Source organism: Opisthocomus hoazin, chromosome 2 (genome assembly GCF_030867145.1).
Source record: "Opisthocomus hoazin isolate bOpiHoa1 chromosome 2, bOpiHoa1.hap1, whole genome shotgun sequence".
NCBI classification, from domain to species: domain Eukaryota; kingdom Metazoa; phylum Chordata; class Aves; order Opisthocomiformes; family Opisthocomidae; genus Opisthocomus; species Opisthocomus hoazin.
The window spans coordinates 52,420,173-52,446,713 of NC_134415.1; the positions used below are offsets into that span (position 1 = coordinate 52,420,173).

The following is a 26,541-nucleotide window of genomic DNA, read 5'->3' on the forward strand; positions in this document are numbered from 1 at the left end:
GCACGTGTCTTCAAAACAAATCAAGACCACTATATCGCCTGGTTTTCAAATCAGCTCTTTCCTATCAAATTTCATTTGCTATAAACCCCTTTCCTATCAATCACGGAACAAAAACTGCAATACTAGCGAATGCAGACAAAATTTTTGCAAGTAAGTTTCCCCAAATTCTTTGGCTATGAGGAAAGAATTAAAACTAAACTAAAAAAAAAATCTTCCCCTGATTTGATTGAACAATGAGCCAAGTCTCAGTGCCATTAATTTTGTATTTACAAAGACAATCCGTACCAGATTATACATCTGGGCTGCAAGGAAATTTTGTGAGGAAGACTCTTCTACAGATGTCAATGTTTCTGCTATTCTCCATTTTAAGCTTTTTAAATATTTTTCCTGATTTATGCTTTCATTAATTACTGCTAGTAGCATCAAATTTATTAAAAGACTCAAATATATTTAAAAACCAATAACTCTTTTGTTAATGTATCTTTAAAATGTTGATACATGGTACTGTTAAAAGCAGAAACCTGAATGAAGAAGCAGCAGTAACTGAAGACAGAGTTTTCTGGAAGATGCTGATATGAATTGAAAGGTTAATGTTACAGATGATCAGGATCTTAAAAAAACTAACAGAATAATTTTGTGAGAAATTTCTCTTAAAACGGTGAAACTCCAAAATGTCAATAACAGTAGAAACTTTTTTGGGAAAATTCTTACTTATTCATAGACATTTTTTCCTTCAAAAAGTGTTTAGGGAAAAAAAAATATTCCTAGTTCTGCCTTTTTACTGAAAACTGGTAACATAACTATTCCATAGTGCTAAATATTGCTACTGAGAAGAGCAGCTAATTCTTCGTGTTATTCCACAGATCCAGATCCTTCATGGCCAAGAAAAAGAAGAACAAAGATCCATGTCACTGAGTACATGACTTAAAAAAATGCTGTCAAAACACATTGCCATCGTCCACTTGTCCTGGACAGAAAGCTGCAGATTCGTGACCCTGTCAGAAGATCTGCCACAGAAAAGGAACAGATGGAGAAGCAATTGTACTCAGGGCCCTACACAAGGGTGTTGCCACTCAGGAATAATGTTGGGTTTATCATTATCAGTTCTCCACCAGCTGAATCATTAATAATGTTAGGTGTCAGGCAAATTAGCAGAGACAAGATTAATGCAAGACAAAGAAGATTAACTTCTTTAGGAAAATACTAGTCTTTGAAAAGGATTTTAAATTAATATCAACAGATCACTGAAGTTTTGTGAAAGTAAGTACATTACAGGGGTTTTCACAGATCTTCCATTGATTACAGTCTTCTCCCTCCTATCAGCTAGTAGTTCAAAGTATTTTAAATATATGCTTACCAAACACATGGAGTAATGTTAAGAAAGCGGTAAACTCTTCCAAATATCAATTAAAATAGCTTATGTGTTTTGAAATCATGCTATTTTGTTTGGCTATTTCACTCTATGGCCAATTTTATGTTTCACCTGCTTTTGTGCGTCTCCTGCAATAGTATTCCACACAGAAAATGCCTACTGTATATGAAGCATTCATGCAAAAAAAGGCTTGTCATCTAATATGAAACATAGATTTCATATACATCTTGAAAATGCTCAAAAACATCTTTTAATCACTGATTATTTTGCATAGTGTGCATTCTTGTATATGGCAGGAAATAAACCATATGATCAAGGAGATCCCTCTCGAAACTATGTTGTCTCTGTTATGAACATTTCTTTTCACAAAGTATCTGTATACTTTCAGAATAAAGAATGAAAAACGCCAAACTTGAAAATCTTAGATTTTATCAACATTACTGCTAAGAGCTAATATTTTGAATTAAATAAAGCATAATTGCCAAACTACCACCTTTTAAAGCACCAAGTGATATTATAGAAGTAAATGCTAAATTTTTAGTCTTTGTTTCTGATAAAATACCCAAGGATTTTATCTTTTTATAGGAATAAAAGACTTTATAATATAGTCTTGACTCACTCAGGGGAAAAAAACTAATAACATGAGAAACTAATGTACATTTTTCTCACCGTACTCGAAGAACAATGAATGAGCCATCCTTCATTCCAAGTGCTAACTGTGAGCCATCAGGACTGAAAGACACACTCCGCACTGCTTCTTCCATATTACAACGAGCTATCAAGGCATGGTCAGCAAGACTCCATAATCTGCATCAAAAGAAATCAAAAGCAGTAGGAGATTTTTCCTGACTGCACAATATTTCAGTAACAGTAAAACCAAAAAGTCTAACTCAATTGGTAAAGGCCCATGCACACCTTATATTAAGATTTAAAATGTATTGAGTTCCTTTCCAACCATGAAATGAAGACAATTTCACTGACTTGAGCCTACAGACTTACAGACATTTAGTTTTTAAAAAGTCAAAACTGCTTATCAATCTAGAAGAGAAAGCATGGGTACAACAACTGCCTGAATCAATACATGGACACAGAATTTTCCAAGAGTAGCACTGAATGTCTTGGAAAATAATACCAAATAAAGCTTTCAGACACCTTCAAGTGAAGTTTCAGGTTCAAATTTCTTTCAAAATAAGAGGCCCTTTGCTATTCCAAATTTTAGCAGGGATGGCAACTCAGCCCTGAACACGTATCTGTGACAGCAGAAGAGAAAACAGGGTGAAGCTAAATTACGTAATCATTTGGTGTTATCTCCAGACTTTACTTATCTGGTATAATAAAATTCCCCTAGATGAATAAATAAAGAAAAAGCAGTTTCTGTAGATAGAGAGAGTAAATGCAGATCAGACTGAAATTTTCACTGAAAGTGAAAGCAATAGTCAGAGAGCATAAACATTCCTACCACGGGGAAAATTTTCTTGTCATAACCCTGCATGAACTAGTAGACAAAACTGCATGCTGATTCACTCATTTGCATAATTTTAAATAAAAAAATCAATCAATAAATTATGTAATAAGATGATGAAAAGTACATAATTTACCTATATTATTAATAAGGAATGGAGGGAGTTTCCCAGGTGACTACAAGCTGGTTAATCAGATCTCAGTACTATGCAAGATTTAGAAAAAAATTTTAAAGATAAGAATAATTAGAAGTATGGAATAAAATGCATAAAAGACCTCGGGGTAGAAAAATTCAGTCAGTAATACCCAACTATCTTTATTGTAAGGACAGTGTCGTAAATCTTATGCATTTGTAAAAGATCTATAAAATCTTCAGTAAAATAGTTGAATAGTAGCTTATGCAAATATTGGCTAAAGTCAAGAAAATGACAATTTGCACAAGAACTGTTATGTGCTACTGGATGAAGTTTTATAGAAAGCTTTACAGAAGGAAACAATCAGGCTGGATGGAAGATACTACTAAGATTTCTAGGTACGAGCTTTGGAATAGTAACATTTAATACTTTTGCTAAAGACACTGGCACAAAAGATGAGAACGGTGATGAGGTTTGCTATGGACAGCAAGCTGGGAGGCACCGTGAACCCAGAGATGTATTTATCATACGGGAGGAAAGAGAGGCTTCTTGATGCTGAAACAAATAGACATGGAATGCAATTTAACCAAAGCCAATACTTTCAGAGCGTTATGTCTAGCACTATGCTGTAAGCTTGAAACACGTGTGGAACCAGCAAAAAGGGGTAAGATCTCACACTATTTTTCAGTAATAAAATGACTACGATCCGTAAGTGAGCTGCAGACAGGAAAAGGAAATTTGATCCTGAACTATATCCTGGGTGCTGTTGCAGGAGGTACACAAAAACAACAGCACACAACACATAGTGACCTCATTGGGCATGTTCTTTACGAATTATCTCAAGAAACTGGAATAAAAACAGCAACAGATGCAGTGAAGGATTATTAGGATGATTAAGGGAATGAAGACTGTATCACATTAAAGAAGACCAAAAGTGTTTAACTTTTACACCTTAGTAAAACAAAGGCTGGGAAGGGACAGTTTTGCTTCCAAAAATACATCAGTAGGATAAACATCAAAGGAGAAAAAGTTATGTTGAAGGACCAGGTTGGCACTAGAAGAAACAGCATAAACAGAACATGAATATAGCCTGAAAAGAAGGAAGTTTTTGACCACCCCAGCAGTACCATTTAGATATAGCCCCGAAGTAAGAGTAACAGAAGAAAAATGTAGAATTTGATAAATTCAGTAGAAGGATTATAGCATTTGACTGCCTTTATTTAGAAAGGATGGTAATCTACGACCTGAGCATTTATTTTCAATCAGAAACCCTTTGGGCCTTGTCAGGTTAATGTTACTAGGATCAGCAACCCTGAACGATGCTGCTTTCCACTTAGACTGAGAGAATTTGAGGATAAGAAAGAACTTGTAAAGGATTCTCTGTGAAAAAACAGCAAGTACAGTTTCTCGGTGAAAAAAATGGATATGGGATGATAAAACTGTTTTCAAAGACATAACAGAAGTAGGATCAGATGCAAGAATCTTAGCAGCCTTGCTAGGGAGAAGCTAAGAGCCCAATACAATAAGGAATGAACCAGAAAGGATTTGGAAAGATTTCAAAGGGAACACCAGGATAAAATTTGCCTCCAAAACATTGCTTCCAAATGAATCATTTTGTCCAATACATTAGAGGTGGAATTGCAACACATGGCAGTGCAAGCAGAAGAATTCCATTTTCTTTAAAAAAACCCAAAACTTTTTTAATTAATGGAAGGGTAATTTCAAAGATGAGCTTTTTAATTTTATAACAGAAAAAAAGGGCATTTTGCACACATACAGGCATTTCTATATACAACTGACAAAATAAAAGCCTGGCTTTGTTTATGAAAATAGAAAAAGTATCTTTTCTGGCAAAATACTTCTGCACATTTTTTTGGAAAAGTCACATAAATAAATTATTCCTGTATAAAAAGTGTATGTTTTTGTATGATTTTGCCTCTTCTGTTAAGGCAAAGATATGTTTCTACCATTCTTTGGCAACTTTCTTATGCCTTTGTTTAAATGACTGAGTTTAAAAGACCCAAACAGGCTCATGAAACATTATTACCCAGTATTCCAGTCTTTTCTGTCATATACCTGACAGGTGAGTTTATTTATTGAAGCACGTATTGATTATAGCCTCCCAAGAGGCTTACTAGCAACCACTTCATTCTCAGAAAAAGCCGTAGCTGATGACAGAAGCTTTATTGCTGCTTTGTTTCATTCAATTGGCAGAAAAATGCTCCACACAAAAAAACCAGATATAAATATTCAAATGGATTAATATAAAAACAGGTTTCTAATCAATCTTCTCATAAATGCAGGAATATAGAAAGGGATCATTCAAGAAGACAGTGTAGCGGAGATGGGCTGCCAGAACAGCAGCTACTTGTGGTCCTGGAGCTAGACGTTATAACACTACATTACAAAAAGACGTGAAGTCAATTGAAGAAATGTAACAAACAATTCTGTATGCCTCTTAGCATTCAGATGAGAATGATGCTTTTTTCCTGCCTGTTCCTGTTGTAAGAGACAGGAAGCAGTCAGCTTTCCTAGTTGATACGCTTTTGAAGTTTAAAATACATGAAGCCTTTATTTGTCTAGAGCCTTCTCTCAGCTGTGCTAGGGAAAATCTAAGTAATTCCCCTTAACTGTACAGACATCCTTTTTCATTTAGACATCTCACTTAAAGTTGAGAATACAATCTGGCCCACTAAATATTTTTATTTGCAAAATAATTTAGATTTACATTATACAGCCACTCTTTTAAAAATAATGTGATAATCAATTACTAAGAAAAATTACACAACCAACAGCAATACAGAAACATTCCTGTCAAAGCAATTCTATTATTGAAAAAAAATTGTATGAAAATCCTTCTGTGCACTTTTTTATCTTAAGGAAAATATTTATATATTTCACTGGAATTCCTCACATGAAGCATTAGTATATAAAAAAATAGCACTGTCTGAACTAGAATTCAAAACCCACATTCTATAATGTCCAAACAGCTAAATGGATGTGTGATGTAGTGCAGTAAAATACCTGTAATGTTAACAAATGCACATTTTATAGAACGGCAATGTTCAAAGGCAGCAGTAATATAGCAATAACTATAATAATGATAATAATCATAAGAGCACCACTGTTGAAGGCTTTATGTGCACAAAGAGCATGCTTGCACAGTCTTTCATAGAGGGGCACAAGTTTTTTCCAAGCATGTTTTGAGTCAGCATTACATTATCCAGCTCCATGCCAGAGCTGAATTACATGCTAATCAAGAGATGAGGCCAAGATAGTACGTCCAAAGTCTTAGCATGGCTCATTAGCTTGAGGGCAGTACAATGCTAATCCCAGCTTTGCAGCTCTTGTTTCAGAACTGGCTTGCATCCTACCAGAATACAGGCAGTGTGAATTTGTGTCTGTCTATAAAACTGTGCAGACAAACCCAGGCAGAAGAGACTATTCACGCATTTTAGAAACTAAATGAAATAATACTAACATGTAGGAAACAGGAAGATAATACGACTTGCAGTGAATAACTAGTAGTTTTGTTAGTTTCACAATTTGGATTTTAATTATGGTTAGAAAGAGATGAGGGATGGCAGGAATAGGAAACCAGTACAAGTAAAAAGATAGAAAGAAAAGCGAAAAAGAAATTCCCACTGACCAGCAATTTTCAAGGCAGAGGTGAATCATTAAATGGAACCTGAAGGAGCATCAATTAGAAGTTGTATGTATGGTAGGAGATTGATTTTTCCCACTGAAATATGGCCAAATGGTAGAATCCACATGTATGTTTATGCAATAAGTTGACTAGTAGTCCATAAAAACTGAAAAACTGTTTGGTAAGTGCCTGGGCTTGACCTGAAAATATGCAGTCAAATTATCTATATAAGATGAAAAGTAGTCATCATCCATCTGGCACAGGGTTGCAGAAAAACCTGATGGAGAGTTCAGAAATTAGGATATTAGGGTCAGGAGAAACTGCTAAGAAGTCATCATCAAGCAAGTGCAGGAAAAGAAGGTCATCAGGAGTAGTCAACATGGATTCAGCAAGCGGAAATCATGCTTGACCAATCTGATAGCTTTCTACAATGGCATGACTGGCTGGGTAGATGACGGGAGAGCAGTGGGTGTCACCTACCTCGACTTGAGCAAGGCTTTCGACACTGTCTCCCATAACATCCTCCTAGGTAAGCTCATGAAGTATGGGCTGGATGAGTGGTCAGTGAGGTGGATTGAGAAATGTCTGAATGGCAGAGCTCAGAGGGTTGTCAGCAGCGGCGCTGTCTGGTTGGAAGCCTGTAACTAGTGGTGTCCCCCAGGGGTCAGTAGTGGGCCCAGTCTTGTTCAACTTCTTCACCAATGACCTGGATGAAGAGTTGGAGTGTACCCTCAGCAAGTTTGCTGATGACACAAAACTGGGAGGAGTGGTGGATACACCAGAAGGCTGTGCTGCCATTCAGCGAGACCTGGACAGGCTGGAGAGCTGGGCGCACAGGAACCTGATGAAGTTCAACAAGGGCAAGTGCAGGGTCCTGCACCTGGGGAGGAACAACCCCATGCACCAGTACAGGCTCAGGGAGGACCTGCTGGAGAGCAGCTCTGTGGAGAAGGACCTGGGTGTGCTGGTGGACGACAGGTTGACCGTGAGCCAGCAGTGTGCCCTGGTTGCCAAGAAGGCCAATGGGATCCTGGGGTGCATCAAGAGGAGTGTGGCCAGCAGGTCGAGGGAGGTTCTCCTTCCCCTCTTCTCTGCCCTAGTGAGGCCCCATCTGGAGTACTGTGTTCAGTTCTGGGATCCCCAGTTCAAGAAAAATGAGCAGCTACTGGAGAGAGTCCAGCAGAGGGCTACAAGGATGATGAGGGGACTGGAGCATCACTCCTACAAGGAGAGGCTGAGGGAGCTGGGCTTGTTCAGCCTGAAGAAGAGAAGGCTGAGAGGGGACCTAATATATGCTTATAAATATCTGAAGGGTGGGTGTCAGGAGGATGGGGCCAGACTCTTTTCAGTGGTGCCCAGCGACAGGACAAGGGGCAACGGGCACAAACTGAAGCATAGGAAGTTCCATCTGAACATGAGGAAGAGCTTCTTCCCTCTGAGGGTGATGGAGCACTGGAACAGGCTGCCCAGGGAGGTTGTGGAGTCTCCCTCTCTGGAGATATTCAAGACCTGCCTAGACGTGGTCCTGTGCATCCTGCTGTAGGTGACCCTGCTTCGGCAGGAGGGTTGGACTAGATGACCCACAGAGGTCCCTTCCAACCCCTACCATTCTGTGATTCTGTGAAGGACATCAGGGGAATCAGAGCTTGGGAAATCAATCTGTCATGAACCCCACTGGATCACTGTTCCACAAGCAGTAGGGCTTCAGGGCAAGGGCAGAACCATAATTTGAGGAAAGACTCAAGAGACTGCCATGATAAAACCCCGTCTCCCAGAAATCTCTCCAGTCCTCATGGGTAGCTTCAGCAGTCAGGAAAATCTCAACCTCTTTAATCACAGGTAAATAATTAGTCACAATGGGCAGTGTTCATGCCCAGTTGAGATAGCACACAACAGCTGTGTGAGTATGGGAGTACATCTGCTACAGTGAGAATCTTAGCTTAACCTCCAAACTTTACAGTAAAGTCTTGGTAAGTATATTAAAAATTCTTAGTTTTTTTCAGTGGCTCATCAATTTGTCACATTTTAAGAGAGACAGGAAAAGAAACATCCTTGACTTTGTGACAACTTCCACAAATATATGTACAAAACTTCAAATCTCTGCTACAAAGGCTTAAGTCACAAGTGCTACAAATAAACATCTGAAGGATCTTTTTCACTGGGATAAATCAGTGCATTTTAATTAACCTCATTTTCTAGTCTTTTAACTGAAATGGTTTTAGGTCAGCTTTTCTAAACACTCGTGTCTGAGTCAGACACCTGCTGTGTAAAACATTGGTCAAAGGTATTTAGGTTTTAAGCTTGTTGCATGTTACTAACAGAAGTACGACGTGACCATTATCCATTTAGATACCTACACCTGCTGTTCAGAACAGTAATGAATTAGTACTTAAAGCAGAGCATATAAATCCAAATTGTTTTGTACACAAATTCCGATTACTTTTACATGATGTGTGAAGCCCAAAAATGAGGGCTGAAAAGAAAAAGCAAAGCTGCTAAGAAACACATGGGAAAAAAATGTTGTCTTAATGAAGCCTTAACCTAATGCCAGAAAATAAATAAATTATAAATATGTCAAATTGACATTGGTTAAGAGTGATGTGTACATGAATTAATAGATCAAAAATAAGTAAGATCTAGCCTTACCGTACAGATCGATCATCACTGCCTGTGACTGCTAGTGGCTTCTTTGGATGGACTGCCAGAGCCCAGAGCTCCCCTTCACAATGACCCTGCATAATCAGCATGGGTTTGTCTCTCTCTCTTACTAGCACCTCAAATATTTCACTGTCCTGTGTCCCTGCTAAAAGTCTGTCTGCTTTCCAACAGACACTTCGGATGGACAAACCTGACAGGGACAGAATAATCTTAGATTAATGCCAAAGATGAGACAGAGTGACAGTCAGTACAATGAAGATCATTAAGACTTCAAGAGTTAATATATAACAACTGTTATGCTTTGACACCAAAGTCTTATAATAATCACAGCTGATTAAATCTCAAAACAGTTCTGTTAAATTACCTCCATTTGACAGAAAAAAGAAGGCTCAATTCTGCGAAAATGCAGCTCAGCCAACATTTCTGCTGCCAGTTTCTCAAGGGATCAAGCTCTTATGCTTTGCGTACACATTGGGAATTTACTTCAAAAAACAATTCAATTTCACATAATTTAAAGATCTAAATTTCACATTAGGCAAGGTTCCTGTGACTAAAGCTGGTTTTATTCCTTTTTTCAGTACTTTACTTTTTTTGCACATTTAAATAAAATTTTGAATGAAATTTTAATGGTGAATTTAAATGGTTTGCGGCCACGTTATCATATGTCTCTATTTTTGTCCCAACTGATTATTACAAAAAAACCCCACAAACCCAAAAAACAACAGAATCTTGCTTTGTACAACTTTTAGAGAGCTTGATTTTATTCCACAAACCTGATCCTAACACTGCAGCTGGAATTTTACTAACCACAAGGTTAAAAATACCCTCTTAAGAGGCTGAGCAATTTGATAGCATCCTCTGGTTGACTGCCTGCAGCGTTTGTATTTTCTGTTCCGGTATATGAAAATTAAAGTTTGGATAATAGATCTAGATGCTGTGAGATGTCAACAAATAAAAAAATCCATTTGTCATGTAGTCAAGGTCTACCATGTCATCATTTTAACATCTTTTGGAACTGAATACACAATGCCATTAATTACTGGTCACACACATAAAACATATTGTAGGCATTTTGTGTCATCTCTTGAGAAAGGCAAATTAATCTTCATTTATTGTCTTGTCCATTTCCAGTACCTTTTAATTTTGACAATGTCATTCTGCGACTTAGCTAAATTTCTACTGAAGCTTTGACTTACATCTTCTTCCTGACAAACACCAAATACCATAAAAGGAATGAAGTTCAGATGTTAAGTGGAAAACGGGTATTGTTAAGTTTTAGAACAGAAAGTATACCTTTTGATGTGGGAAAGGTAATGTTTTCTGTGATGTACTGCACATAAAGATTAGCCATTATCAGATTTTTTACCAATATACATGTATATTTAAATATAAAAGCCAAGCCTATGATCAGATTGTTACTGGTGATTCATCTAATTTTAAAGGTGTTTAGTACTCTTCAGAACAGGATAACTGATGAATGAGTTTATATGGGGTGCAAGGAGTCTGCCTGGCACCCTAGGAAGTTGTTTTAAGTTTGAAAGCTGATGCTTTTGCAAACTGCTTTGGAAAAAGTAGTTGGAAGGGAGGGACAGAAGGTCATAGGTAAGCAGTTAGGGCTACCACTATTGCTCAAAGTTACACAAGTGTTTAGACTAATCAATGCCATTGACATAACTGAAAATGAAACAAAATTTCCACAGTCTGTTAGTAGCAAGCACTAACTGGAAGCGAACATCCGTGGATGACGTATGAAAGAGAAATAGCAGAAAAGGACAGAGACATAACAAGAACATCGCAGGCAAGAGTTGTATCACAATAAAAGAACACAAGAAGAGAAGAAACCCTGAAATAGGAAAAAGATAAAAAATTTTTTAAAATTATGGTGACAGGATATAAGTGCATGTTTCAATTTTATGACCTGCAGTCATCCCCAAGGTCCTAATTTTTTACAGTTGTAGTCAGACCAGCAATCCCACCACACTTTTCATAGATAGATCATGATGGTTTTTTACTTAGTCTCCATGATTATCCTCATTGGCACACCATCTTTGATTAAGCTTTGATAAAATTTTGCAGACTTGCTTAAGTCAGTTTCTTACCATTAAAGCAGCCAGTGTTTTTCTTTTGACTAACAAACATAAACTTGAAGGACTGAAATGCTTTGAAGACAAGATTTGGACAGTGTTTTATTTTTAGTTCTTTAGAAATCAATTAATTGATCAGTTTTTAAAAATTTGTTATCATTTACATACAAGTCTAAATGGCAACTAAATTCACTTTCTGCAAATGAAATTTTTTACTACTTTTGACAAGTAAGAAGATAGCAAAAACCTCTATTGAGGTTATATAGCAGCCATTACGGTGCCTAGTTCTACTCAGCTCTCTCACCTATATGTTCTGTATCCTGTAGCATTTAAGAGACGGTAGAAATAACAACATCAAGTAGAATCACTCCATAGCACATGTAATGAGAATTCACCTTCAATAAGCCCTTCCACGATTTAACTTCCATCAAGATCAAAATCTCCTCTTTAGGCAACCTGTAGAAGTATAGCTAGGTGTTTTTTGCAGACAACGTGCTAGAAGACAGCTTAATGAATGTATTACTGCTGTGTAATGTAAGTTATAGTTCTGAAGTAATAATTTTCCCCAGAAGATAAGTACAGTGAATTAAAAGTAAGTCAAGACAGCTAGTCTTTTGCATTGAGTGTGGACACATCCCAGGCAGCAGCAAGAGCAAAAAAATTGCTTCTACTCTGGTCTCACAAATATGTGGGATAAAGCTCCCTCCCAGAATCACTTCACAAAGAAACAAGAAGGTTGAAGATGCATGTATCGTGTGTGAGCACTGCTTTCTCTGTCACCCTTCATGTACGTTATTCTGCCTTTTATTAGGAATGGCTGGCCTGCAAGACTGGTATTAGCCACTATAATCTGTCTAACCCACATGTACTGGCTTATTTCTTTACAGTTTTTGGAATGTATTTCTAAATTGATCAAAACTGCTGTAAATAGTCATAAGGTACTGCTAATGTTTTCTAGAAATAAATGTTAAACATGATTCTGGCTGCAAAAAACTACATAAAGCCAGAACTACAGAGCAAAGGGACTACTGGTTGGGTGTATTTAACAATTTTTTGAAGGCTAAATTCCATGAGTTTACACTACAGTAAAGCACACTAGTGGAGCAGTGTCCATCTAACTGCTGTTGGCAATTTGCTTGTTGGATGAGCCTAGATATTGCGAACCTATGCATCTTACAAGTACTAGAATCATCAGCTGGTCTGGTTTAAGTAAGATGGAAAATAGATAGAACGAGCTTATTACTACATCACAGGCCAAAATATCCATAATTAAGAAAGAAAATTTTATCCTTCTTAGTGGCCTCTTGACTATTCCAATGGTCATTTTAATATGAAAACTAGGTCTAAAAACATAAGCTAAGAAGCAGGGGAAATCAACACTTACCATTACAAAGTTGGCTGCCAAAACCGTATAAAGCCTACTCCAAACCAGCAAACAGACTGCTATACTCTCAAGCCAAATGGATGTGTAGAAATGCCAGAAGACTAAGATCTTGAGAAAGCCCACATTATGATCTATGGAGATTATAAGTGCTCTGAGAGTCTAATCATAAAATAAAGTGATGACTAAGGTCATAGGAAGCATGATTAGATTTAACAAATATAATGGTCAAGAATTTAATAGCATTCTCTCCATTAAATGTGCCAAGTGCTACCATTCCAAATGAACCTAATGGAGTTCTGAGATGCCCAGCATTTTTGAATATTGGGTTCCAGAAATCTCAATTAATTAAAGGAGCTGAATTTAATTAATTAAGATTGGCTAACTTCAATCTCCTATCTTTTTGTGTTTAGTTTTTACTTATCTTCCTGTATTTGCACAGTGGGGAGCAACACCTATAGGCATCCCTCTGTTCATACTACGAAACGTGGAAAACTCCTCAAGCTACATCAGGCTACATCATTGTCAGAGAAAAAAGGGAATACAGATCTCAAAAATAAATACAGTCATCAAGTAAAAAAATTAGCAGTACACAGAGACATTTATGCTTCAAATTAAATTGTGCCAAAATCCATTACGCAGATGTGTGAAAAACCATTAAAGTAATAGCTTATTACCTTTGTATCCTTGTTCAGTCTCCCTGAGATCAATTTTAGTAATTGGTTTGAAATCAGTGTCCCATAACCGAATGCAACCATCTCTCCCTCCAGTGGCAAAACCTTCCTCACAAGCATACATACTAAAAATTCCAGCCTGTTAACCAATAGTATAACAAGTTTTAAAGATCTTTGCAATCCATTTAAACACAAAGCAAATGTTTTTGAACAGACTCTCGTTAAAGGCTAGAAACTGCTAGGCAGTTAAATGTTGTCCATCCAGAAAGCAAACCAGCAAACACAGGAAGATACTTTTATTTCAAGTGCTCCCACTTCAATGATTTATATAGAATTTTTTTGTAGAAATAGCAGTGATATAGCCTATATTCAGAACTTCAATTTTGGTTTAGTTAATATTATTACAAGGACTATTAAACAAATAATGGAACACTTAAAATAAATAGTTACCCATAATAAACAAAAACAAGCAAACAAGCAATACAAATATTCTTACAGGTGTGGAGATGACTGAGACATTCTTTCATGAATTCAGTTCAGACATCATTTGGAATCTGACAGGAACTGAAAGAGTGTCAATTCATTCTCTTCATTGAAAGACAAGTTTTTATTACAGTTTGAATTTCTTCTTCATTTTTGAAAATGCCTCTTTATTGATGACTGTGCTGTACTACATTGGAATATCTCATGGAATGCCTGCTGATTCAGTATTTTATTAGGAAAACCTCTCAGTTAAGAGACAAGTTGAACTGCATGGAAATTAATACCACGAAGAGAAGGCCCCTGTTTTCAAAGTTGCCTTGTTCAATGTCTTAATAAATAAATACTTCTAATAAACAATTACATAAAGATTAGATATAGGGCAAGACAACGCATATTAGCTATGGTAAACCCCATAATTTGTAAGGAGGAAACAGAACACATCATATAGAAAGAGATTGCATTTCATCATTCTAATGAATCTAAATAAAGTTCTGCCAACAAAATTCTGCAAATATACTACAAGGGTTTATTGTTTGTCAAAGATATTGTCATGTTATTGGAGTTGCACAGAACCACAACCTGGCAATTACACAGTAGTTCTGCCGGTAAGAAGTCCCACTGACTTCACTCTGACTTCTTTCATAAATTAGGGATTACTTTTATAAATAAAAAATACTCTCCTGAATACTTAGATCTAATCTGAAGAGCTACTACAAATCTTGATGCACTGCCAACGTAACTGATTTTGGGAGGTCAGAAAAAATGGACAGATTTGCAGTGCTCTTTCTAGAAAGCTTATAGAAGAAAACTATATCGACAACTGTTACTTCTCATATCGCTCTTCTAATGAAAATACTCATTTCCTTTTGTCCAAAAACCCATGCTACAATGCCATTAGATGCAATCATAGTCCGAACAGTAGTTCGCAAATACACTTGAAACAAGACATGAAAATCCTACTGTGCCTTTACTGCAGCAACAACAGAGATGTAAATGTATTATATTAGAGTGGTTAGAAATCTAACACGATCCTATACATTCCCCTTTCTCTCTACAATTATAAGTGCTCCAAATTAGGGGTTGTTGTAATGAAGCCAACTGGAGTAAACTGTCTTTCGAACACGGTCAGAATGCAATTCACAGGTTTATTCCACATTGAGGCTTTCATGAAAAGTCAGTCTTCAGTGCTGTGAATTTTAGTGGTAAAATTCTATTTAAAATAAGATAATTTGGTTACCAACTATTTTTAAGTAAACTGGAAGCTACTCAATCTGTGAAATTTTAGATTTAGAAACTTCACTTTAGATTTAGTCTGTTTGGTTAAACCAATGCTATAAGTATTGGCAGTTCTGTCACTATCAGTTCAGCAGCTAGCATCTGTTGACAACACGTAAACACAATGTAAAATTACATATAATTTCTTAAATGATGAACTGTCTTCTATATTCTTCTGACCTGAAACAGAAGAAAATCTTTGTCGCTAAGCCTTCAAGAAGTTTCCCAATGGAATGAACAGTTAATTTCAGAAATTGGTGTTAAAACCACAACTTACACTATGTGCTCCTTGAATTGTGCGGACTAGGTTTAGCCCTTTCCAAACATAGATGTCTCCATTTAAAGCACCAGAGTACGTGATATCTTCTTTTGCACATGCTAAACAAAGGATAGTTTGGAGATCTCCTGTTTTACCAAATATTCCTCTTTTTGCTGTCAGAGCATTTCCACACAATGTCCAAAACTGTGAAATGAAAATGGCATATTAGGAAAAATTTCTGCAGAATTTCTATTTTTTTCATATTAGCATGCAGATCTCACAGGTATACATCCTCATAGAACAGTGTCTGGAGAGACACTTAAATGACCCCTGCAGTCCTGTCAGAATGCCCATTACTACAAAATCTGCCCGCTTACCAAGGAAAGCCCCAGGCAAATGCAATAAGTCTAAGAACAAAACAAAATGATCAAACTGTTTGAGACAGTGATACACAATTCTGATTCACTATGGCTACACTACCCCTTCTCATTATCTCACTATCTTTTATTATGTTTTGCTGGATTATATCTGTCAGAGTGAATGCACACTTTTTAAAGCCAGAAACATCCCATTTTTCTTGTCTGGGAAACTTAAAATACAGCTACAGTTCTGAAGTAATAAAATACTTGATCCTCAAAAATTTAGGTGTCTGAAATAGACATTTCTGTCCTTTTCCAGTGCACTGAAAGAGACATGACCCTCAAATATGGTTACATTTACTGAGAGAGCATCTGTTGGATGGAGACCGCAAATGCTTGTGTACGTAAAACAACTCACTGACTACAAGTGTATCAGGTTCTCTAAACATGGAATGGTGACTTACTTTACTTCTACACACACATAGTAACATTCTGCAAAAAAGAATGCAATACTGACTGAGGAAGTGAAAAAGGTCAAGAGAATATGAAGTTTGTCTTAGAAGGATTTCCTTAGTGGTGGGCTAGAAATACCATACTTTCTTTTTGAATCAGTTCAGAGTGCTTCATTTTGTTTTTAAATAAACACAATTTTATCAAGCAGAGAGGGTAGTTCGTGCACTTAGATTCTCCTCAAGGATAAGACCTTCCAAGTAAGGCAGAGTAAAGAGAATTTCAATTAGATGTGTAAGAGAAGTGCTGAAATATCCAGGCCTGCCAGCTCTAGGTTGTTCTGGACACATGCAGAAACAGAACAGTAAATCTATTTGGTGTAGCACAGTCCTGAATGGACTTGCAGCTCAAGTCTTTACTAGTTGAGGCATCTGTGCTCTGAAGTCCATTGCACACTGGAGAGATGCCTGCAGAGATCAGACAGGAATATTGAAGTGTCTGACATCAACTGATAATGTCTATCTCATTCCCGCTTTATGAGCCTACATCTTTCTGTGGCTATAAGTCAAATTTTTATGTCTTTCTCTTTGTACTTACTCCTACAAAATTCCTGTGTAAAGCTAAATTCCGGAAAATCCTTGGATTAAGGATTTTGATTTCAGATCCTCCTCTATTTCTAATTGAATTAATTTTTCCCTTTGCCTCTTAACATAAGCATATTTATGAGAATGCAGTGGGAATACATCCCCCAGGGCTTCTTTGCTTCAGTCTTCAGTGCTAAGGCTGGCCCTCAGGAATCCCAGGCCCTGGAAGTAAGAGAGGAAGCCTACAGAGAGGATGACCTTCCCTTCGTTGAGGAGGACTGCGTGAGGGATCACCTAAGCAATCTGGACACCTACAAATCCATGGGTCCCGATGGAATGCACCCACGAGTGCAGAGGGAGTGGCAGATGTCATTGCTGAGCCACTCTCCGTCATCTTTGAAAGGTCCTGGAGGACAGGAGAGGTGCCTGAGGGCTGGAGAAAAGCCAATGTCACTCCAGTCTTCAAAAAGGGCAAGGAGGAGGACCCAGGGAACTACAGGCCGGTCAACCTCACCTCCATCCCAGGAAAGATGATGGAGCAGCTCATTCTAGAGGTCATCATTAAGCAAGTGGAGGAAAAGAAGGTCATCAGGAGTAGTCAACATGGATTCAGCAAGCGGAAATCACGCTTGACCAATCTGATAGCTTTCTACAATGGCATGACTGGCTGGGTAGATGAGGGGAGAGCCGTGGATGTTGTCTACCTCGACTTCAGCAAGGCTTTCGACACTGTCTCCCATAACATCCTCCTAGGTAAGCTCAGGAAGTGTGGGCTGGATGAGTGGTCAGTGAGGTGGATTGAGAAATGTCTGAATGGCAGAGCTCAGAGGGTTGTCAGCAGTGGCGCCGAGTCTGGTTGGAAGCCTGTAACTAGTGGTGTCCCCCAGGGGTCAGTAGTGGGCCCAGTCTTGTTCAACTTCTTCACCAATGACCTGGATGAAGAGTTGGAGTGTACCCTCAGCAAGTTTGCTGATGACACAAAACTGGGAGGAGTGGTGGATACACCAGAAGGCTGTGCTGCCATTCAGCGAGACCTGGACAGGCTGGAGAGCTGGGCGCACAGGAACCTGATGAAGTTCAACAAGGGCAAGTGCAGGGTCCTGCACCTGGGGAGGAACAACCCCATGCACCAGTACAGGCTCAGGGAGGACCTGCTGGAGAGCAGCTCTGTGGAAAGGGACCTGGGTGTGCTGGTGGACGACAGGTTGACCGTGAGCCAGCAGTGTGCCCTGGTTGCCAAGAAGGCCAATGGGATCCTGGGGTGCATCAAGAGGAGTGTGGCCAGCAGGTTGAGGGAGGTTCTCCTTCCCCTCTTCTCTGCCCTAGTGAGGCCCCATCTGGAGTACTGTGTTCAGTTCTGGGATCCCCAGTTCAAGAAAAACGAGCAGCTACTGGAGAGAGTCCAGCAGAGGGCTACGAGGATGATGAGGGGACTGGAGCATCTCTCCTACGAGGAGAGGCTGAGGGAGCTGGGCTTGTTCAGCCTGAAGAAGAGAAGGCTGAGAGGGGACCTAATATATGCTTATAAATATCTGAAGGGTGGGTGTCAGGAGGAGGGGGCCAGACTCTTTTCAGTGGTGCCCAGCGACAGGACAAGGGGCAACGGGCACAAACTGAAGCATAGGAAGTTCCATCTGAACATGAGGAAGAACTTCTTCCCTCTGAGGGTGACGGAGCACTGGAACAGGCTGCCCAGGGAGGTTGTGGATTCTCCTTCTCTGGAGACATTCAAGACTCGCCTGGACAAGGTCCTGTGCAGCCTGCTGTAGGTGACCCTGCTTCAGCAGGGGGGTTGGACTGGATGACCCACAGAGGTCCCTTCCAACGCCTAACCTTTTGTGATTCTTTCTGTGAGTAAAACATACACTGTCCTCACTTCTGGTTAGCTGTAGAAGGGCAAGAGAGCAGGCAGCAGTGTTAGGAAATGGGTGGAGGGAGGATCCTGAGCTCAATGTGAGATTCCTTAGCTCCTAGCCTTTACCACAGCTTACTGAGCCAATAGAACCAAAATGCTAAAGGAATAAATAGTATTATTCCCAAGTATTAGTCCCATTTCTCAAAGTCGTACAACTAGTTTAGAGCTGTTCTTTTCCTTTGTTGCAAGTTAAAGTAATTATCACATTCCCACAGCCTTATAATGAACAGCAAGTCTAGAGACTCCTGTTCGAGCATCACTGGAGGGGAACATATTATAATTTTGGTTTTTTGGCATGCCTCTATCTATATATATTTACTTTGCCTGGTACTATGCATGTTCAGGGTAATTATGGCCATTTTAAACAGAACACAGGTGCCAAACAAAGACAGGTTCTGGAAAACAGCTTGCAGAATACAACAGAAGGTATCACTTCTGCCAAAATCACCCACGGTTTGAAAGCAATGGTGGTTTTAAGCGCACAAGCTTCTCAGTAACCAGAACTAGAGATATTAACTGATTTCCTAAACTTCTAGTTAACGCTCTTCCCACCCCAGTCATGTGAAATAACTGCCATCTGTTAGGAATGCTTTTGATGAGACAGGAGAAAAAGAGAAACCTGCAGGGAATATTGGCAAATAGAAGGATTTCTTTCTAAGCTTTTCACAGGCATGAGAATGTTCTGTCTTAAACTTATAGTATACATCTAGGTTCATATTTAAATCCCCTCCAGAAAAGGTGACTTAGACGGAGCAAATAGCGGGGCACTAGAGTTTTCATTTGTTCATCTCTGCAGTTCTTGCATACCTTCTCTGTGGTATTCCTACAAATGCTGGTAGCTTGCTAGGCCAAATACCAGTTCATTCAATTCACACTTTTAACTTAGCTCCTCTTATACTGAGCAACCTGGTCTAGTGGAAGATGTCCCTGCTTATGGCAGGGGGGTTGGAACTAGATGATATTTAAGGTCCCTTCCAACCCTTACCATTCTATGATTCTATACGTGTTCAGAGACCCCTTGTGATGCTTGATGAGAGACATCACTACAGGCTGAGACAACTTGCGTGGAATGGAGAGGGCAGAGAACCCAAAAATCACAAGTATATAATGATGAAAATTACACCAAATGATCTTCCTGCCTTGCTTGTTAAGTGGATCTGCACCTCAGTCACCACTGAATGTCTAAATTGGCTTCAAACAAAAAGTTTTGCTAAAATGTTCACCAAGTAAAGAAAGAAAAACACGAACTGTCTTATATTTAAAGCCCTCATCATATAAGAGGACAAATTTCTTTTGTGACATTTATTTACTTGTTAACAAGTTAACAATAAAAGCTATTTACCTTTACCTTACCTTTATGTGTTTTACTCCACAGCTGACAATTCTATTTGGTTGATATTGATCCCAGGAAATATCAAATATCTGTTAAGAAACACAGTAAGCTGATATTTTAAATTATTCAGTAATTGCATCTAAGGTCAGTGTGCTTTTACCAATGTTTAAGCGTCATTTCTGTTGCAACATATTACTAAAAATGAAAGAATACTATTTAGGTAAATTTGGAACTCTCCGTAAACAAAGATTAAGGCAAATATGCAGCCTTCCTGACATAGTTCTGTCAACACACCTCATTCCTGTCTTCACACTACCAATCTATTCCGACTCCGAAATATTATTGAAAAAACAATATTTACTGTCTCAAGTAAAATGGGAATTACGGTGTAAGCTAACTTTCCTCAAGTTCAGGGAAGAAAGAGCTACATTTATCTTTATTCATTATTTTAGGTAAAAGGAACAGTATCTAATATAGTCTGATTACCAACAGACCTCAGTGCCAAAATGGGTGAATATCATTCATCTGCCCTAACCTACAGAGCTGAAATTGAATTCTTCATTTTGATTAATGTTACATTTACATTTATAATAGCATGCATCGAAAAATGAAGTATCAGATCCTACATACCTTACCAGAACAAACTATGTACTCCATGACTATGGGATTATGCCAAATGGAAAATATTGTATAAAGTTTGGAAACAGAAAATTTGTATTTTGGCCGAGATTTTCAACAATACCTTATTTTTAGATTTTTCACCTCTGGCATTCAGCTTTTCAGTGTCCAAGCTGAGAACCACTGAGGTTACCATAATCATTAGTTACTTCAGAAAATGTATGTCTGTAGAGAAAGACAGTGTGACTTTTTGCTGCTTTTAGGTCTTCAGTTGTTAAGTATAAATCACAAGAGAATTTCATTCAGCTTACAGGAACATATTATCTTAAGCTTACCCATCATTTGTTTTATACACAAGGAAGCACTGCCTTCCTACAAAATATTTGTCTTCTTTATAAATGTTAGGATTTACAGTAGATCAAGAACTATTTTATTGAAGCGTTGTTAGAATACACAAGCTATTTCACCTTCAGAAATGCTTTATGACTCCTGCACAATAAACCATCAGAATTTGTGGTCCTAACTAGATACGGATTCTTTCCTACTCTCTCTTCAGTGCAAAATCTCCTTTTTCTGCTTGCGAAAGTCTACTGAGATCAAGATTTTAGTGCTTCTTGCCTGTCCTGGTGTCTTCTACTAATTCAGAACCTGATCTTGTATCTACTGAGGTCAGCAGCAAAACTTCCCCTGACATAACTGGAAAGTGAGTCAGTTCTGAAAGAGGAATGCAAACAAGGACTAAGATGACTAAGATTCAGTTGTGTTGGGAACATTGCAAGTAAAAATGATGTACAAGATTTATTCAGATGACACGTAAGATGCAGACAGACTGTATGTACACACAAACTGTAAGGAGGGGTTTAGTCTGCTGCTTTGCATACACAGATACTCCACCATGTGTAGTTAAACATTAGAATGTTATAATTTTGTTATAATATCATAATATGGATAAAGGAAAAGTTGTCCCAATGTGTCCATAATTTATTTTAACGTGTGCATCCTTGTGTTTATATATGTTGGGGAGGTATTTTACTCATGGTAAAACAGTTTAAACATTTCCTAATCCTGAATAATATTCTAAACTCAGACCTATTCAGTTCTCATATTTATTGATGTTATTATGAACCTTTACCTGAAGTTAACAGATATAAAAGGAATATTTATCCTGATTATATTTCTCCTACAGGTAACTGTCTTAAGCAAAAATAAAAGGGAGATAATTAAACTTTCCCTTAGGATAAAACGTCCTTTTGACATATTCAGAAAGAACATTATCTTTGTCCACTGAACTAGCATTTCACATCTTATATAAAGAGCTATAAATCATCCTAATCAGTGCATAATTACGAAGTATTTCCTCCCTAGGCTTGCTAGACCGTCAGCTCAAGAATCCATCATGTGCCTCATTTATTAACACAGTGCTTTCTGCTATGTCTGGCACAATGAGATGAAATAAATACCTTGTTCAGTATTTTAAAAGCCAGGTAGAATGATCAAAATTATCTTTGCATTAATCTAATACAAAAAATAATTATTTTAAAAACACTTCTGTAACTCCCAGACAAAATTGAGTAAATTCATCATACAGTTACCCTGTCTGAATGGCCTGTAGCTGTTGCCAGTAGTTTTCCTCTCTTCCAGTCCCAAATACACACTGTATTTTTGGCATCCAGTCCCACTGAAGCTAAACGCTAAGGAAAAACCATAGTAATCCAGTTAACAGAAAATCAACTCAAAAATCAGTTTACTGTAGTTCAGATTATTATGTGTATAAATGGATTTTCCCATATGTGACTTGTGTCTGAGCTACACTGCAAAGGCACCATGAAGATATTCACCCCTATCATTTACTCACTGAAGAAAGCACTGAAATGTCTAATAATTTCTAAAAAGTCAGATTATTAATGCCAAGTTACCAGTGTCTCAAGTACAATTCTTATTATGAAAGATTTGAGATGCTTCTTTCAGGTGCATGTGATTCTAGCATTTTGATCCATTAACCTGCTAATAAAAGCGAATGGGAAATAAAACCTCTTACAACTTCCAAATACAATTTTGTTCATTATGCTCAGTTTGTTGAGCTTTAGAATCAGAATTGGATATACTTTTAATAATTTCCTTCTACATAGCTTAGTATATCAAATCACCAAATAAAATGACTAATAATTTTTTACATTTAAATCTCAATAATGCAAGAAAGAACAAAATGAAATGGAAGGGAAAACCTTCCTGTCTGTGTTGAATTTATTAGATAGCAAAAAGTTCAGCTAGGTCTGATTCTTGTTTTCTTTGCACCCTAATATTGTCAATAACTACCTGAATAATTAGGAAAGGGGAGGAGAAGGTGGATCACATACATCTGCAACATACCTAGGAGATCAGGGGTTATTGTGGAGGTTGTAGGCTTTTCCCTTCCAGTGACTGTGCTAATTATGTCCAACTTTACATGATTTCCATCAGTTTCTAATCAGGTGGGAGATCTTTGACTGTCAGACCAGAGACAGTAGAACTGGGTGTCATGATCTGTATCAGTGCAGAGACTAAGGTAGTGTCAAATGTACTGCAGCTGTATATAATGGATGTGATGCCAACATATGTTGGATAGGGATATGTAATGGATATGTAACGGATATGTCAAACATATTTCAGTAAAAGAAATATGCCCAAGTAACTTGCACCACAGGAAGATGACAGACTATTTTAATGGGAAACAATCTTGTAGCTTAGTAACATGACTTAAAAACAGCTGTATCTGTTGTGTCCCTACTGCCCATCCCTTTTTCTTCTCATTGTCCTGTCTAATAAGTTCTATCATAAGGAATTAACAGTCTTAGTGAAACTCCTAGGCAGTTTGCTCTGTTGTAAGAAAGCCTGCACTTCCAGAACATGTAATAAATGAAACCTTTCCTTTTGCCTCAAAGATCAACAGATGAACAATCTTGTCCAAATGGACATAGGTTTCAGAGATTACATTGACCAGACCTTTTCCTTAAAGATTTGCTTCAAGATTGCTTGCAAACTGAATCTCTTCAACTGAATTTCCTTCAACTAAATGTCCACTATTTTTTGGCTCAAATTTTCAATAGGAAGACTGTTTAAAACCTGGAGACATCTGCAATAATACAAGAGGACTGAGAAAGCAAAGAAAATAAGTGTAATTACCAAAGATTGCTTCACAATGCTGTATTAGAAAAAATATTAATTGCAGTAAGGCTATCAGCTACTGTACAACTGAGACAAGAAATCATTATTCATAAAGAAACAGAAGGATCCAGTAATTCAGACACCAGGTACTCCATGACTTTTCATGCCATTTATAAGTGTAAAAACATAGTGTACAACTTCCTTCTTAAGAGAGAAACTATCAAAAGTTGAAATGCAGTAGGTACACATGCACCCTTCACTGACTTCTTAATAGTTACAGTTCCTTAATTTTAGAGCAATGAAATACATCTTTTTAAATTTTGATTTCATGGAAGCTGAAAACATGCATTATGCCTAATGCAATACCTGAGCTCTGCCTAATGAATCACAGAATCACAGAATGGTAGGGGTTGGAAGGGACCTCTGTGGGTCATCCAGTCCAACCCTCCTGCCGAAGCAGGGTCATCTACAGCAGGCTGCACAGGACCTTGTCCAGGCGGGTCTTGAATGTCTCCAGAGAAGAAGAATCCACAACCTCCCTGGGCAGCCTGTTCCAGTGCTCCGTCACCCTCAGAGGGAAGAAGTTCTTCCTCATGTTCAGATGGAACTTCCTATGCCTCAGTTTGTGCCCGTTGCCCCTTGTCCTGTCGCTGGGCACCACTGAAAAGAGTCTGGCCCCATCCTCCTGACACCCACCCTTCAGATATTTATAAGCATATATTAGGTCCCCTCTCAGCCTTCTCTTCTTCAGGCTGAACAAGCCCAGCTCCCTCAGCCTCTCCTCGTAGGAGAGATGCTCCAGTCCCCTCATCATCCTCGTAGCCCTCTGCTGGACTCTCTCCAGTAGCTGCTCATTTTTCTTGAACTGGGGATCCCAGAACTGAACACAGTACTCCAGATGGGGCCTCACTAGGGCAGAGGAGAGGGGAAGGAGAACCTCCCTCAACCTGCTGGCCACACTCCTCTTGATGCACCCCAGGATCCCATTGGCCTTCTTGGCAACCAGGGCACACTGCTGGCTCACGGTCAACCTGTCGTCCACCAGCACACCCAGGTCCTTCTCCACAGAGCTGCTCTCCAGCAGGTCCTCCCTGAGCCTGTACTGGTGCATGGGGTTGCTCCTCCCCAGGTGCAGGACCCTGCACTTGCCCTTGTTGAACTTCATCAGGTTCCTGTGCGCCCAGCTCTCCAGCCTGTCCAGGTCTCGCTGAATGGCAGCACAGCCTTCTGGTGTATCCACCACTCCTCCCAGTTTTGTGTCATCAGCAAACTTGCTGAGGGTACACTCCAACTCTTCATCCAGGTCATCGGTGAAGAAGTTGAACAAGACTGGGCCCACTACTGACCCCTGGGGGACACCACTAGTTACAGGCTTCCAACCAGACTCGGCGCCGCTGCTGACAACCCTCTGAGCTCTGCCATTCAGACATTTCTCAATCCACCTCACTGACCACTCATCCAGCCCACACTTCCTGAGCTTACCTAGGAGGATGTTATGGGAGACAGTGTCGAAAGCCTTGCTGAAGTCGAGGTAGACAACATCCACGGCTCTCCCCTCATCTACCCAGCCAGTCATGCCATTGTAGAAAGCTATCAGATTGGTCAAGCGTGATTTCCGCTTGCTGAATCCATGTTGACTACTCCTGATGACCTTCTTTTCCTCCACTTGCTTAATGATGACCTCTAGAATGAGCTGCTCCATCATCTTTCCTGGGATGGAGGTGAGGTTGACCGGCCTGTAGTTCCCTGGGTCCTCCTCCTTGCCCTTTTTGAAGACTGGAGTGACACTGGCTTTTCTCCAGCCCTCAGGCACCTCTCCTGTCCTCCAGGACCTTTCAAAGATGACGGAGAGTGGCTCAGCAATGACATCTGCCACTCCCTCTGCACTCGTGGGTGCATTCCATCGGGACCCATGGATTTGTAGGTGTCCAGATTGCTTAGGTGATCCCTCACGCAGTCCTCCTCAACGAAGGGAAGGTCATCCTCTCTGTAGGCTTCCTCTCTTACTTCCAGGGCCTGGGATTCCTGAGGGCCAGCCTTAGCACTGAAGACTGAAGCAAAGAAGGCATTCAGTAGCTCTGTCTTCTCTGCGTCCTCCGTTACCAGGGCACCCACCTCATTCAGCAGAGGCTCCACATTGTCACCAGTCTTCTGTTTGCTACTGATGTAGTTGAAGAAGTCCTTCTTGTTGTTTTTGACATTCCTTGCCAGATTCATTTCCAGGTGGGCCTTTGCCTTCCTCATTGCATCCCTGCATGCTCTGACAACATTCCTGTAGCCTTCCCAAGTGGCCTGTCCCTCTTTCTACATTCCACGGACGATAAATATCCATTCAATAATGCATAACCCAACAAATATCCTACCAACAAAGGTTCTAAGTAATATGGTGTTATGGGGGGGGCAGACAAACCCAAAAACCTATTTACAGACTTACACCACAGGTTCCTCTGAGTCCAGTCTACTTTCATATTGCCTTTCACCAATATAAAAACATCTGAGGTCTTGTTAAACCAAACAGTGTGAATCTACTGCAGGAACTTGCAAGACACCAAGTAGTCAGAAGACTTGATTATGATATATTACATCAAAATCTATTTGAAGACTTTCCATATATGAGTTATTGAAACGGTAGATAAAGCCAGGTTCAAAATATGGGGTTCTATCACTAGATGTGATAGAACCACAATATTTTTCTATGTCAGATGTGTACT

At 39.0% G+C, this 26,541-nt stretch overlaps 1 protein-coding gene across 4 annotated transcripts in view; it reads right to left on the minus strand.

Moving 5' to 3' along the window:
- Positions 1-26,541, minus strand: part of EML6 (EMAP like 6) — a 135,976-nt gene that overhangs the window by 57,484 nt on the left and 51,951 nt on the right. For all 4 annotated transcript variants that reach the window (XM_009931317.2, XM_075413620.1, XM_075413619.1 and 1 more), the window contains 6 exons: positions 22,279-22,377; positions 20,089-20,157; positions 15,446-15,631; positions 13,414-13,549; positions 9,260-9,461; positions 2,042-2,179 (listed from right to left, as the gene is read on the minus strand). In XM_009931317.2, coding sequence (XP_009929619.2) covers positions 2,042-2,179; positions 9,260-9,461; positions 13,414-13,549; positions 15,446-15,631; positions 20,089-20,157; positions 22,279-22,377 — 830 coding nt within the window. The remainder of the gene's footprint in view (positions 1-2,041; positions 2,180-9,259; positions 9,462-13,413; positions 13,550-15,445; positions 15,632-20,088; positions 20,158-22,278; positions 22,378-26,541) is intronic.